General features: G+C 51.7%; 2 protein-coding genes across 2 annotated transcripts; both read left to right on the top strand.

The window, feature by feature from the left end:
* Window positions 1-2,240: 2,240 nt before the first annotated feature.
* AADAC (arylacetamide deacetylase) lies at window positions 2,241-8,629 on the top strand (the record flags this gene model as incomplete). Its single annotated transcript, XM_082288104.1, has 5 exons — window positions 2,241-2,378; window positions 5,895-6,117; window positions 6,349-6,418; window positions 6,753-6,924; window positions 8,021-8,629. 5 exons carry the CDS (start codon window positions 2,241-2,243, stop codon window positions 8,627-8,629), a joined length of 1,212 nt encoding a protein of 403 aa, XP_082144230.1.
* Window positions 8,630-14,200: 5,571 nt separating this feature from the next.
* Window positions 14,201-15,202, top strand: SUCNR1 (succinate receptor 1; the record flags this gene model as incomplete). The annotated part of the gene is made up of 1 exon (XM_082288275.1): window positions 14,201-15,202. One exon carries the CDS (start codon window positions 14,201-14,203, stop codon window positions 15,200-15,202), a length of 1,002 nt encoding a protein of 333 aa, XP_082144401.1.
* Between the last annotated feature and the right edge of the window lie 644 nt (window positions 15,203-15,846).

Raw genomic sequence — 15,846 nt, 5'->3', positions numbered from 1 at the left:
GCAGTGGGAGAGCACGTGATGCACAGCAGTGGTGGGTGCTGGTTAGGGCTCTGGACAGTGCTGGCAGGGCTGGTGCTGGGGTGAGGCATGAAGGGTAATCACTGCACGGGATTGATCTGGATTTTAACACCCACGTGTTTCATTTGGCACCTCATTCCCTGTCTGACAGAGATCTTGTGCTGTCCCAGCTGATCCCTTTGACTGAAAGGGCTCCAATAAAATTAGCATATGGGCATTTCCATATTGCAGCTGATGCTGTAGGGCTCCTTCAGGTAAATCAGTTCATGACTTCCTTTATCTGAGAGTGCTGTGGGTTCAGGGAGGTTGCTGGGATGGTTCACTGGAGGGCAGAGGAGTGCCTCTGGCATGAGATGAGGCATGAGACGCTGGTCTTTGAAGGTTAAGCTCTGTGAGCTCCTGCCTAAGCCAAGGGTGACCTCAGGACAGGAACAGAGCTGAGCCCAGGCTGTCACTGCACAGCCATGCTTCCATCTGGAGACCAGCGTGGAAGGAGAGTGGGAAACCTTCCTTAAGTGCAACAAAGTAAAACACCAGTTTTGTGGTGGTTCCAGGTCTGGCCTCATCTTCCTCTGTGCTGTTTGCCCATGCCAGAGCTGTCCTGGGAGCTCCCGTTGCTCCTGGGGAGGGATGGGGCAGGAGAGGGCTTTGTCCTGCATTCCCCATCACTCAGCTGTGCCTTATCTTCTCATGCCACCTGAAATCTGTCTCCTTTACCTATGTTTTACCTGTCAGCCCTTGATAAGAGGAGATGGGTTCACTGGTCTGTGCCCAGCCCTGTGTGCACACGTGTCACTGTGCTGGGACCCAGGGCCAGGCCACCCTCACCTGTGTTGGAAGGGGCTCACCCATCCCTCTGCCCAGCACCTGGCACTGGTCCCCAGGGCAGATGAAGTGACCATGGAGCTGTGTTCTCTCTTGGTTTTGTTGGAGCGAGGTCAAGAACACTGGGCTTTCACTGGCTGTTGTGCTGCAGAAGAACTGAGGAGAGAGAGTATGGATGGATTTTTAAAATATGTGAATAGGTTGGAGGTGCTCAGAACTTAAAGAAATGCCTGAAAGTTAGACTAAGGGCCAGTCTTCACCTGTGTTTGAGCTGGTGGCACATGGTTCAGCTTCCAGCCTTCTGTGATGTTTCATGCTCTGCTCCTCCAAAGGATGCTCCAGCCCCACAGGCTGCTCAGCCTGAGAGAGCACAAGGCTGTGCTGATTTGCTGTTGGTAGAACTTCAGCAAAAGAAATAACCTAAAATTTAAGCTGAAAAGGTAAAACCCTCAATTTTCTTTAGAGAAGGGTTTCTAGAGCTACAGCTGTTCTTTTCATCCCTCCTTGTGTGCCTGCCTGCACTTGGAGTGTTTTCTTGGTCAAATTATTGCCTGTTTGAATTTATTCCTACCTGTCCACCCTGTGCAGAAGTGGTTGCCTCTGGAAGATGCACAAAAATCTTTTAATTCTGAGAATAGTGGCAATTAAATTTGATCTGTCAAATATTAACCAGATGCACTGGACTACGGAGTATTATTATTTTTTGTCTACCAACCCTACTATTGCACAAGGGGTTGGTGTGTTGTGCGAGGCAAAGGTGCCTTCGCCAGGGCACGAGGTGCCAGTCACTGCCTGAGGGGTGGCAGCGGGTCAGGGGCTGCCCTGGGCTGATCGCCCCAGGCATCCCTGCGAGCTGGGCTCGGCCCGAGCCGCTGCCCCGCGGCATCGCTGTGGCCCGAGCTCCGGGTGGGCTTCTGCCTGACGGAGCTCAGCTCATCGCTGCGGGATATCCAGCACGGCTGCCCGCAGCTGGGTGTCACCGTGCGGCAGCCCGCGGCCACCTCCTCGTCCCTGCTCGCCCGTCCCTGGGGGCGCTGGGCCGGTGCCGTGCCGGGACAGGGACGGGGGGCGCGGGGCTGGATGCGGGGCTGGATGCGGGGCTGTGCCGGGACAGGGACGGCGGCTGGATGCGGGGCTGTGCCGGGACAGGGACGGCGGCTGGATGCGGGGCTGTGCTGGGGGCTCGGCTGCTCCCGGCGGCTGCACGCCCTGCTGGGGAGCCGTGTTGTTTTGGAAGCTGCACAGTGGAGTAACCTCTGCCCCGGGTGATACGACAAGAAATCACCTCCTGGCCGGGCCCCAAGCAAAACACGGGATTAACTTTGCCCTGTGCTGGCTGGTGGCTGTTGGGAGGCGGTGAGAGCTGCTCCCACCAGCGCCGGAGCGGAGCCTGCAAGATGGGGGCCCGGCTGCTCTGCCTCTGCCTGCTCACTGCCCTCCTCGGCTACTACATCTACACCCCGCTCCCCGAGGACCTGGCGGAGCCCTGGAAAGTGATGCTCATCTCGGCTGCCTTGAGGGCCCTGGGGCACCTGGTGAGGTGGTGGGGGCTGGGAGGGCGGAGCAGGGGGGTTCTCGTGCCTCTGGGGCTCACGGACACGGCAGTCCATGTGTGTCATGCTGCGTGCGTTACAGAGGTCCGGTGTTACACTGGTTGAAGGGCAGGAGTGGCTGAAATGAAGCACTAAACTTACTGTGACTATAATACAAGGAAATGTAGAAAAGATTTGATGTTGCAGCCTTGAGAAAGGGCCATTCAGAGTAACTGGAATGAGATGTGAGGTGTGACTACGGATAGACAAGCACAGACAAGTTTCTCTGGCTTTACAGCCCTGTGCAGCTGAAGCACGGCTGCCTGAATCATCCCCGTTCCTGTATGCAGGAACTGGCAGTGCTGGGTGTCAGGGGAGGGAAGACTAGAGCAGCTCTCACATTCTGTTGATTTTTGTGGTTTCATGGAAATCCACTGACAGAGTAAGTCTGAAAACTACACAAAACAACATCTCTGTGTGAGACAGCTCTTGTTGGCAGGGGGTGCCTTTTTTCGGGCTGTCCAGTCGGCAGGAGAAGGGAGGATGAGGGGTTTTTTTGGCGTGTCAGGGACTCTTGCTGCTCTCTTGTTTTGATTTTGGGGGTTGAGGTGGTAGAAGATGACAGTGGTGAGCAAGAAAATGTAGTCTGCAGTGTTGGTGTGCTGCCTTGCTGCTTCCGCTCCTAAATCCCCTGCTGGAGGGAGCCTGCAAGGAGGGCGGGCACGGGCAGCTCATTGCCCAGGCAGGCCTGGTGCCTGCTCGGTCACGGTGTCACCTCAGCTCGGCACTGCCGGCAGCAGGAGCATCGTCTTTGCGCGAGGATCGTGTGTTTTCACTGGAACGCGGAGCTGTGTCCGTGGTGCCTGTTGTCCTGGCTGCCTGGGAAGCCTGAGCCCATTCCCCCCAGCGCTGCTGAGGGCAGGCGTTTTGTAACTGTGCTCTGGTCTCCTGTGAAACCACAGTGCCAAGGGATGGATACACACACAGCCTCCCTGGAGCTGCACTACTGCAAATTGGATCTGAGGTGGCTCTAAATTGTCCAAAGTATATCCTGAATGGCTCTAAATTGTCCTAAGTATATCCTGAATGGCCGTCCAGTTACAGGGCAGTGACTCGTGGTGACTTACAGCAGGTCTGCGTTTGCACAGGGGACCCTGTTTTAGTCTTTCTGACTCCCTTGTATTGGTTTGAACAAAAAAAATGCCACCCTGAGCATTCCTGATCAGCAGAATCCTCTCCGAGCTCCCAAAAGGGTGTCCCAAGAGCACCATGACATGGCAAATTTCCGTCCCCTTCACTGTGGTAGGGCCTTGGCAGCCCTGCTGGGTGTCACTGGTGTGCTCAGAGTCCCTTCGTGCCCCTCCTTGCAGCAGGGGAGCTGGGAATGTCTCCCTTTGCCTGTTGGTGTTCATGTCCTGTGTCTGTGTGCTGCCAAGCTGGGGAGCAGCCTCTGAGAACCAACCTGCCACTTGCTGTGGTGCTTGAGCACAAAATGCTTCAGGTCTTTCAGGGAGTGCCCCCCGCCCTCGGTCTGAAACACCTGAAGAAAGTGAAAAACACAACACAAGGTTTTTGCTGTAGTTCTGCAACAACCTCCCAACGATCCCTCCTGCCCTCCCTCCACAGCCCGGCTCCGTGGAAGCACTGACAGCCCTACTCGGGCCCTTTCCAGCCCCGCTCACGAGCTGCCGTGTCCGAGCTGGGCTGATGGGGAGCGTCCCCCGAGGGTGCCTCATCCCAGCTGCTGCCGTGTGGAAGCCGTGTGGCACTGCCCCTGCCCAGGCACAGCCAGGCTCCCTTCCCCCTCCAGAGGTTTTGGAGGGTTTGTCCTTGCTGCAATGCTCCTCTGTGGAAGAGGGAGGAAGTGACTGGGGAAAATGCTTGCCAAAGCACGGGGATCCCAAACCCCAAAGCGGCTGGTTTTCCTGTCACTCCATAGCACCCAATAACCTCACACTGGGACAATGAGGATTTTCAGATGAGGGCACCATTTCCTTTCATTGATAATGGCCTGGGAACCACAGGCAGCAGCCCGGTGGTTTTCCACAGTGTAAATTGTCCACTTGTGGAAAACACAGCTCTGAGAGCACTGGAAATCCTCAGTGCTGGGGCTCAGAGAATTCCTCCCACTGTGGGGCTTTCACAAGCTCGGTGGAGTCACAGCAGGACTCATGTTGACTAATATATTTGTTTTTTCAAGATGTTAATCCTTGGGGAAAAAGCAACAGCTGAGAAATACTTATGTAAACTGTGTAAATGTTGTGGCTAAAACGGCAGTTCTGGCACGTGTGTGTGTTTGTTTTCATGGAGCTGATGGCAGGGACCTGAGGTTCCCTTTGCAGTGTGCCAGGGCCTGCCCACTCATCTCCATCCCAGTTCCAACACACTGGGATTGGCAGGGCTCCTCCTGGCATCACCCGCTCCAAGCCTTCAGAGGGAGGCGACTCAAAAATGCGGTGACAATCACTGTCAAAGACTGCCGGCAAGGGCTGAGCTGTGTGCTATTCTAACTCCTGAAAGGGAAGGTTATATCACGGAATCCCGGCATCCCAGACTGGTTTGGGTTGGAAGAGATCTTAAATTTCATCTCATTCCACCCTCCTGCCAAGGTCAGGGACACCTTCCACTAGACCAGGTTGCTCAAAACCTGGTTATGTGTAGATGATGATTAAACAGTTGATTTAAATACAATTTGAAGGAAAAAAGTTACAACAAGCAGGGTCAGACTGTATGACTTACACCATCACAGTCTGAAGGCTAGAGGTTACACCTGTCAGCAGGTGACCACTTACAGTGTGGGGGTTTCACATTCCTCCTGGGAAGAATAGAGCATCTCTTGGAAGCCAAACTTCAAACAGGGTCTGCACCAGGCTTGGCTATCTTCTTTCTTTTAAAACTCAAACCTGCTCTGAATTTCATCAGTTTTCACCTTCAGGTAACATGTAAGAACTTGGCTTTGTTACTTCATTGTTTCAGTTGTGATGTGCTGAGGCAGGGAGGAGGCTGGACTGAGAAGTGGTCATGTCCCATTGCTGGGGGTGGTGCTAGAGGAGCCAAGGTGCTGGTAGCAGTGCAGGGGCCGTGGGTGGCTCTCTGCAGTGCATTCCCTGGGCTGTCCCCATGCCACGCTGGTGCCAGCAACAGGCCAGCAGCTGTGGGTGGTTGTTGGTGGCTCTCTGTGGCACGATGCCTGTGCTGATGCTGGTGGGTCACTGAGCCGGACACTGGGCTGTGGAGGAGACCCACAAAAACACCGAGCAGCAGCCTGAGTGTGAACACAAACCAGCAGCCCTGGTTCTGGCTGGGCTCTGGCCTTGCTGGGCAGCTGGTGACACAGCGTGAACGTGTGTCACAGAGTGCTTGTTTCACTGCCAAGTTCCAGATGGATACACTCTGGCCTGTTGTAATGACCTCTACAGCAACTTTACAAGTTCGTACAGAGCATCAAATGGCTTCATGGGAATTTAATCTGAGAGTAAGGCTGCACTTAAAACAGTTTCCTCTTGTCTTGTGCTTTAGTCCGAGGCAGCTGATCTGCTGGGGCTGATGCACTACATGGAGGGCATGAGGCTCATCACAGTTCTCGAGCTCGTTTCTCCCTCACCCGATGAAAATGTCACTGTGACAGACACAAAGTTCAACAGCGTCCCTGTCCGCCTGTACCTGCCCAGGAGGGCACCTGATGGGCTCAGGAGGGCCATGGTCTACTTCCACGGTGGGGGGTGGTGCCTGGGAGATGCAGGTAAGCTGTGCTGCATCGCTGCCACGGCTCTGTGGGAAAGATCTCACCAGTCCTGTCAAGGGCTGCCTTTTGTTCTGTGGGATTGCCACAGGGAGGGGCAGGGGACTTGTGTGTCACCAGTTACAAGCAGGGGGTGGTTTGGGAAAGTCACCTGGAAGCTGCTGCCAAGAGGAACAGGGAGTTCTCTGTGTGTGTGTGTCCATTCTCACACGTACCAGGGTTTTATTGCAGGCATGAAATCCTATGATCACGTATCACGGCGGATTTCGAACGAGCTAAATGCTGTCGTGGTGTCAGTCAAGTAAGAGATGTTCTCCTTCCAGATGGGATGAGGGTTTGGAGTAAATTAATCTGTTTCAATTGATCTGATTTTTCAATGTTTCTGTATTTGGTCACGTGCTTTCCTGCTGACTTACAAACGTTTGTGAACAGAGGGTGCCAGGGTCACAGTGGTGAATTGTGGCTGGTGGCTATTTTGGCTTTATAAAGATGGGTGGGTAATAAAGTGGATCCTCTGGGATAGACAGTTCCCACTTCTCTGGGCACAGAAATGAACATCCCCCAACAGGGAGATGCGAGCAAGCTCTCCTCTTTATCCACAGCAGGTACTTACACGCTTCTCTTGCCTCCACCAGCTACAGGTTGGCACCTCAGCACCATTTCCCTGTCCAGTTTGAAGACGTGTACTCAGCGACCAAGTTCTTCCTCCAGAGCAAGGTCCTGTCCCAGTACGGGGTGGACCCCGCGCGGGTCTGCGTGGCCGGGGACAGCGCCGGGGGCAACCTGGCTGCGGCCGTGGCACAACAGGTACAACAAAGCTGCTTTGCAAGCTCAAAATCATTACTTTTGTCGTTTCGCGACCACTAAAAAAAAGCACAGCTCACAGCACAGCTGCTCTCGCGGTCTGTGCCCACAGGATGCCACGCAGCCTGTGGGATTGTCACAGGGCTCCAGGACCAGGAGAGCGGCTGTGCCTGAGCCACTCAACGGCATCCGAGGAGCTTTAGTGCCAACCAGACATCCGTCCCCTAAAAAAGGCTCTCTGCACTCTAATTGGGGCATACATCACTCTAACCTTAAGCACGTGTTGACTGGGCTAGGTATGATGTTTGAAAAGGGAATTTTACCTACGTGACTCATAAAGATGTAAATAGCAGGGAAAACAAGCAAACAAGAAACCCCTCCCTAAATGTTGCAGTGCCTGATCATACAGTTTGGTGCCTTTTGAACTTCTCCTTCAGCTTTATTAAATAAAGTCAGCACGATGTTGTTGCTCTCTTGAGAAGTTGTTTGGATTCCAATGAAACACTGGGAATGGTGGTGAATTTGCTGCGGATGCTGAAGGCAGAAGATGAGGGAGAAAATGGAAAATTTATTAGTGAAGAGGGGAAAAGGTTGACATATAAGAAATGTCAATGTTCAATTCATCACATTTTATTTGTTACATCTCTAAAATGCACAGAATTGCAATTACTTGAGTTGTAATATTTCAGCATTAAAAACCAAACAGATGGACAAGCTCTAAATTGCATGAAATGATGAGACCCAGAAACCTGAAAGTTTCATGATGTAAGAATAGAAATTTTCTGTAGCTATAGAAAATCTTCTGTTAATACTTCAGAAAGCATCAAAATTTCAAAAAGAGTATTCCCCAAAAAACATTATCCATCAAAATAAGAAATAAAATGAAATCTTTTTGATGTGTAAGAATTTTTATTACAGTATGCTGTTTTAGATGACCTGCCTATAGATTCGGAACTTCTTCATCCTGGTTTTATTGATAGTTTTATTTTGCTCATGTTGCAAAATGCGTGTCGTAATTCTTTACTTCAGAAGATCTGTCAGTGTGGGAGAATCAACACCTTTACTGATTCTTTGCAATGGTTTTTCTTTTTTTCTGCAGCTGTTGCAGGACCCTGAAGTCAAAACCAAGCTCAAAGCTCAAATTTTGCTCTACCCTGCTCTGCAGGCCCTGGACCTGAATCTGCCATCCTACCGAGACAATGACAACAAGCCGGTCTTGCCCAGGTCGCTGATGGTCAGGTTCTGGAGCGAGTATTTCACGTCGGACCCCGCCCTCAGGGAGGCCATGGCCTCCAACAGGCACGTCCCCGCCGACTCCGGCCACTTGTTCCAGTTTGTGAACTGGAGCCGCTGGCTGCCCGCGGAGATGCAGAAGGCGCACGAGTACGGCGGGCCTGCCATCGGCGGCGCGGGGCTGGCACACGGGCACCGCGGGTTCCTGGACCTGCGCGCGTCCCCGCTGCTGGCCAGCGATGCCCGGCTGCACCGCCTGCCCCCCGCCTACATCCTCACCTGCGAGCACGACGTGCTGCGGGACGACGGCGTGATGTACGCGGAGCGGCTCCGCGCTGCCGGCGTGCCCGTCACGCACCACCACGCCAAGGACGCCTTCCACGGGGCCATGATGTTCATCTTGTGGCCGCTCAAGCTGGCTGTGGGGCACCGGCTCTTCAGCACATGCCTGGACTGGCTGAGTGAGAATCTGTGAGCTGGAAACGGTGCCCCGTTCGCCCTCCTCACACCCGCCAGGTGTGACTGGGGGCACAGGAGCTGTGCTGGATTTTGGCCGTGATTGCTGTCTCCCTTGCGATGCCCACAGGGTTGGGACTGGAGCGTTTCCCATCTTCTCTGGCAGAAATCAGTCTGATCCTAACCCACGTGTTCTTCCAGTGCTGTCATCTGAGCCTCAAACCCCCAGACTGCCAGGACTGCCCTGGGGTTCCTCTTCTGGCCCTGCAGCCTCTGGGATTTGGGGTCTTGTCTCTATTGCTGCTTCTTTCTTCCCATCACAACATGTTCAGGGTGTGTGCCGAAGGGCTGGGTCACTGTGGGCCCATGGGACGTGCTTGGTGGCTGCTTTGCTCCTGTCCCCTTTGGCTCTGTGGGATGTGGCAGCAGGGCCCTACTGCTGCCAGGGTGATGTGGTGAACAGGAGCACCAGGACCTGGCTGCAGGAGGCTCAGGGCAGCTGGAGGGACCTGCCCACTGCAGGCTGGGCTGGGGCTACTGTTCCTGCCCTGCACAGCTGCAGGGAAGCCCTTGGAGACCCAGTGGGATGGCTGAAAAATTGTGCAAGTGTTTTGGGCTTTGTTTGTTTGTTTTGGGGGTTTTGTTTATTTGGGGTTTTTTGTTGTGCTGTGTTTTTGGGTTTTTTTTTTTTAAGCACCTGTCTTACTCCTACTTGCTTTCTTTAATCCTCAAACTAGCGGGAAATAGTGAAACAAACCAGCACTGGATATTCACTGGAAAAAGGCAGCTGTGAAAGTCCCAGCCTTACTGCTGCATTGTCTGTGCTCTACTTACCTGTTAAGTCATGTACTAGGTGTCCTAATTGTCCTCAAAATTGTTTATCAGATTTTACACGATTTCTTAAAAGTAAAATTAGCTTAGTAGCTTTATAGGCTTGAAAAAACATAGTTCAGCTGTCTGTGAACAAATAACCTCTGTGTAAATGGTTTGTATGTTAAATATAAACCTAAAACTTGTGACTGAAGCATGAATGCAGGGGTTGGCTGTTGGTTTAAGCAAATCAAACACTGAACAGGTCCTTTGTGTATCCTGCTTTCCTTTTGCATAAAAGGTACTGAATCTTTCATAATTCTGGGCTATTTTTCCTGAGTGCATGCAGCCTGTTCAGATGGAATGTGTATGGGATGATTGCTGTTCTTCATCTTTATTAAGCAGAATATAAATATTAAACTTGTCTTTGATTCCAGTGCAAGGTGTTTTGTCACTCAAGTGTCCCATTCATGGGGAAGCAGCAGCAGGCGTGCTGAGGCCCAAGGGTGGCTGCTGCACACAGCCCCAGGTTTCAGTTCTGCTGTCACGGGTGGTGTGGATGGGGTGGTGCTGGGCTGGGCTGGGCTGTCGAGGAGGGAAGGGGCAGTGGTCGAGGAGGTCTCTCTTTGCATCTTTGCACACCCTCTGGATGCACATCTGTGCCCGTGTGCTCACTCCCAGAGTGTTTGTAAGTGATTCCTCGGGTCTCTGTGCAGCACTGCCAGCACATCCCAGAGCTCACCCACAGACTGGGCTCCTGTCTGCTGGCAGAGGCAGTTCCACTGCAGTTCTATTCCTCCCACATTTGGAATTAATTAACAGCCTCTTAGTATTCCTGAGGAAGATGGGCTTTGGGGTTTTGCTCAGTAACACCTTTGGTCTGATTTTCTATACAGTTTTAGGGTCATGTCCACAAGAATGTTCCCTGGGATGGGCATTTCTGGGTTGTAAATGCTAGTGGAATGAGCCTGGTTGGGGTTTCCAGGAAGACAACCTTGCTCAAGAGACTGCTTAGGGAGGATGGTTGTGTTGTTTGATTTGGAGGGGGGACATGCTCACATCACATCCCTCAACAGGTTTCCCTGCTGTGACCCAGACTGGCTTTGGTTGTTCTCCTGCCCTGCAGCACTGGGACACTGCTGATAGAGCAGCACGGGGCTGAAGTGTTGGGCTAAGTTGGCTTTGCCCCCCTTCAGGGGTGCTGGAGGTGCCCAGCTGGAGCAAACCTGGGGCACCCTCCCTGTCCATGCTGCCACCAATATTGTGTTTCCTCCACTGTGGCTCAGGCATCAGCTGTGTCAGAGACACTGAATGCCTACCTGTAAGGCAGAAGAAGAATTTATGTTCTAAGAAACAGTGCCAGCCAAAAATTGCCAATCTTCCCTTGTGTATTTTTATAGGACTCTCTTGGAACCAGAAGTAAATGTCTTTAAAGCACCAGCACCTAAATATGGACTCGTGATTGATTGGGCTGTATGTTTTGTTTAGGTTCCTAGAATAGACTTTTGGGATTGGAAATGCCTGGTGAGGCAAAAATGAGACAGTGAAAGCTGCACTATTGATGTTGCTGGCAGGAGAGGCTGGAGCTGCAGTAAGCAAACCATTTATCCACACCAGAAAACAGGACAAACCACCACACAGGAAGGCTTTGGGACATCTCCAAAAGCCTTCCCTTGAAGGGAGGATGGGATTTGATGGTCGGAGTCAAGGGACAAGGCTCAGCCTCACCACGGAGGGGCTCACAGCCCGGTTTGGAGCCAGCTCTGGCTGCAGAGATCAAACCCTCCAAGGATGCCCAAGCACAGGGAGACTGATCACAGACTCTGCTACCACAGGGTGCAGTGATAGGTGTATGGGGCTTATGCTTTCAAGTGAGTCAAGCAGGAAACAAAGCATCCTTGAAGTGTCCCCACCAGTCAGGGCTCCCCCATTATCCATTTCTTCAGAATCCTTAACGTTTTGATCAAGTACTACACTGGTTAAAAAACCAAAAACAAACAAACAAACAAAAAAAAAACCCCCAACAAACCACCACCAAAGCCCCAAACCCCCGAATTTGACAATACCCCTGCGTTTCTGGCGTTTTTGGAAGCGTTGGTTGGGCTGTTTCCAGCGTGCTCAGGCCGTGCACTCAGCCCCTTGTTCCCGTGCAGGGCTCGGAGAGGGGCCCCAGCGCTGCCATCGGGGGTTACCCCATCGAGCTGTGGGGTTCCGTTCCGATTCCCCCCGCCGGTTTTGGCTGGAGCCCGGCGTGGAACTTCCCCAGCAGAGGCCAGCACGGCTCCAGCCTGCGGTGCCAGGAGCGCCGGGAGGCAGCGGGCGCGCAGTGCCAGCACCAAATGCTGCAGCAACCACAGAGCTGCTGCTGGGACCCCCAGCTCGGGTGTTTATTAGGGATAGGGCTGCTGGAAGGCAGTGGAATTACAGGGGCCAGTTTGTGTGACTGGGAGGGCCTCAAAATAACTAAGGGTTAGAAAACTGCTTAGGAACACAATCAACTATGCAATAGTCACAGAGCTGCAAAGCAGGGACCAATCTAAACCTACTGAAATGACATAAAAGAGCAGTTCTTGCTCCCTCACCAGTTTTCCGAGGAGTTACTGCAGCAGGAAGGAAGAAATGCTCCATTTGTTCAGCCCTATTTTATCCTTCAGTGCAACAGCAGTTGCCTGAATGAGCAAGATATTTAAAAGCTGGTAAATGAGAAGCCAGTGTTGGTTATTAGCCATGGGGGAAATTTTAAATCAGCTTCTGTAATGCCTAAATATGAGCTGATTTATTTGCCTTGTCCACAGAGAAAAGCTACAATAGCTTTTTATATACATTAATAAGGTTAATATTTGCTAACTGTGAGGTACATCACAATAAAGGGGATGGGGGAAAAAAGGGAAGAGAAGCTGTGGCTGCCCTATACCTGAGGATGTTCAAGGCCTGGCTGAATGGGGCTTGAAGCAGCCTGGTCCAGTGGAAGGTGTCCCTGCCCATGGCAGAGGGGGTGGAAGTAGTCACTGTGCGGTTTGGTCATTCTGCACTAGCATTTATTATATTTTTATCTTTGCCACTAATTTACATAGCAATGCTGAATAAAGCAGCGAGCTTTGGAGTGGTGATGATGTGTTACTGTATGAAAACGGAGTGTTCTTTCCACCAGCTCTGCCCTCCTGCAGCCCGGGCTATCTCTCAGGGCATGGGATGGGAGCAGTGGGTGCCCTCTCCCTCCGTCCGGCCCGGCTGGTTTCCCAATGGGTTCCTGTGAAGGGGAAGTGTTGCTCGCATCTCGGCAGCTCAGCCAAACAGATCCCGCCTTTGCCTTGACTCATTCATGACCGAACCCTGCGCAAACGCGGCGTGACGGCGGCGGGGGCTGCACCCGGGATCCCAGAGCTCTGCCGGGACTTGGAGCACCAGCGGGGAGGCAGCACCCACAGCCCTGGGCATGGTAAGGGGTCCAGTGCTGGGCAGCCTCTTCTGTTCCTCTACCAAGCCCATTTCTGAGTGGGCTTTTAACTGCTTTACCTTCTTACCTTAAGTGATCCATCAGCCTTTTTCTAACAGCTTGCTAAATTAATGCATCTGTCAATATCGAACTTTTAAATTATTATTGCTATTTAAAGAGCCAATGACTGTGATGTGCTTTCTAGATATAGAATCTCGCTAAGGTGTTGAGTTTCTCCTCAAGAGCCAAGCAGCCAGGGCTCGACAGGTGCTGCAGGTGAGCTCACTCTGAGCAGAGCGAGCACTCTCTATAGCATTTCTGTCTCCTGGGGGGCACAGAGTAAGTGTAGAGACTTGATGGAAATAGCTTTAGGAAGTTTTTGTTCTGTCTCATGATCTCCCTTCAAAATGAAATACAGTTCTTTGAGGGCAGAGATCTGTGAACAAGTTCTTGACACCAGAGCACCTTTGGAAATGCTTAACCTTAGCTTGAGTTCAGTTTTGATCTATATCCCAGTTTCTGCCATTTTGTTTTCCCTGATTTCCAATTGTTTGCTGACACTTTATCCAAAGCTCTCACCAAAAGCTGTCTGAGTCCTGCAGCTCCCTGCAGCAGGGTCAGGTGGCTTTGCTGAGGTGGGAAAGGAGTAAACACTTGAGATCCTGCTCTATTTCCTTCCCTGTAGCTGAAAACATTTTTTTAACCAGCCTTTAGAAAGGGAGTAAGCTCATGTGTGATGCAGCTTCCAAGAAAGCTTTGGCAGAATACACAGGAGATGTGCTCCATCTTCCATGCGATTCTGGTACCCAGTTACCAGCAAAGTGTGCAGAGTGCCCGATGAAGGGCTGGGTTAATTTAGCAAACGCATCTCTCCTGGTTTCCTAACGAGTTCTGAGCAGCGCTGGCAGAGCGCGGCCGCGCTGCCGTCGATGTGCTCATCCCTCACCAGCCCTGTCAGCAAACCTCTGCCTCAGTGACAAGTGAGGACCCACGGGACCGGCGTTGGGTAACAGGGGCAGATGACTCCACGAGGCACTGACAGGGCACCCACGGGCTGGTTTCACTTTCCTGGCCCCTGGCACTGCTCTGGGTTTGGCCAAGCGGCAGCTGGCACGTCGTGACTGATGCCTTCATTCAGGTGATGCTCCTGCTGCAAGTTCCTCACACAGGTCGTTGCTCAGGCGAGTTTTCATCTTGTTCAGTAACTCTGATCAGTGTCTGCAAGTACTGATCTCATGTGTGAGAGATGTTGTTTGAGGTCACGTATCTACTTACCCTGTAGGCTGGAAGGAAACAGCAGGCTACATTCACTGATTACAGCAATGACAAAACAATAACTGCGCAATGATCTTTTACTTGGGTTTGGTGTTTATTATTTTCCTTTTGATTTTCCAGGCTGTGAACGAGACCAGTGACTGTTTGCTGACGAACAGAGTACTAGAAAAGTATTATCTCTCCACCATGTACAGCCTTGAGTTCATTTTAGGCGTCATTGGAAACACCATTGTGGTGTTTGGCTATATTTTCTGCCTGAAAAAATGGAAAAGCGGCAACATCTACCTTTTCAATTTATCCATCTCAGATTTGTTATTTCTGTGCACTCTGCCAATACTGGTGAACAGCTACTCCCAAGATCAGTGGGCAAACGAGGGCATCCTGTGCCACAGCAACAGATTCCTGCTGCATGCCAACCTGTACAGCAGCATCCTCTTCCTCACCGCTATCAGCGTTGACCGGTACATGCTCATAAAACACCCCTTCAGGGACCACATGCTACAGAAGAGGAGAACAGCTGTTATGGTGTCCGTTGCCATATGGATTGGGGTGATCCTGGAGCTGCTGCCACTTGTGCATTTCCTGGAGCCTCTAACACCCACCAATGATTACAAGTGTCTTGATTACGCCAGCTCTGGAGACCCTGCGACAAACCTCATCTATAGCATGTTCCTGACTGTCTTTGGTTTCCTCATCCCTCTCTTGATCATGTGCTGCTTCTACATGAAGATGGTTCGTTTTCTTAAAAACAGGAGAGAGCAACTCAGTTCTGCCGTGACCCTCGAGAAGCCCCTTACTCTGGTGATCCTCACCGTGGTAATCTTCTCCCTTCTCTTCACTCCCTACCACGTCATGCGCAACATCCGGCTCGCATCCCGCATACCGGCCTTGAACGTCTCTAAGTGCACACAGGGAATCATCAGCACCATTTATGTCATCACGAGACCCTTTGCCTTTCTAAATAGTGCCATTAATCCTGTTTTTTATTTCCTAATGGGTGACCACTTCAGAGAGATGCTGATGGCCAAAACAAGACAGCTCTTGGGCAGGCTGACAACCACTGGGAAATGAATGAGTAAGGAGACCCCTTGTAGTGGGAGAGGTCTGGGAGGAAACTCTCTTAGGGAGAGCATTCAGCAATGTGCCTTTTTTTTAGATAACTTTATTTATGCAATAGACTAGGTATGAGCTGATTGTGTTCCTCTAAATGCACCTGTTACCTTATTGTATGGGAGACCTTCTGCTGAGCTGCCTCTGGGAGGGATGCTGGCTCCCAGCAGGACAGCGGGACCCTGCTCTCGGAGTGTGACATCCCACAGCCCATTAATACTGCAATCGGAAGACCATCAAGTCAGCTCTCAGAGGGAAAATGCACTGCTCTCAGACAGCTGCTTTGTGAGCCATAACGTGGGCCTGGGCTGGGCTAAAACATGCTTTGTACATCACCAGGACAGCCAGACACACTCACATGGCTCTCACAGCCACCTATCAGAGTATGGAGCTACCTGTCTTTCGTACAAGTGGCAGTGGAATCTATAGCCTGAAGCAGAATTTGGACCTCAGAGTTCAAACTTCATTAGCAGTTCTACTAATGAACCAGGAGCTAATGAGGAGCCAGTCCCTGCCTGATCCCTGCAGGATCAATCAGCAGCACAAGTTACTCTCCAATGGACTGACCCGGCTTCAAATAGACAGGGGAAGGATTGATGGAGGAA

The sequence above is a fragment of the Coloeus monedula genome (genome assembly GCF_965178545.1).
Source record: "Coloeus monedula genome assembly, chromosome: 10".
In the NCBI taxonomy this organism is placed as follows: domain Eukaryota; kingdom Metazoa; phylum Chordata; class Aves; order Passeriformes; family Corvidae; genus Coloeus; species Coloeus monedula.
The sequence above is the reverse complement of the archived record's forward strand: the minus strand, read 5'-3'. Positions and strand labels throughout refer to the sequence as shown.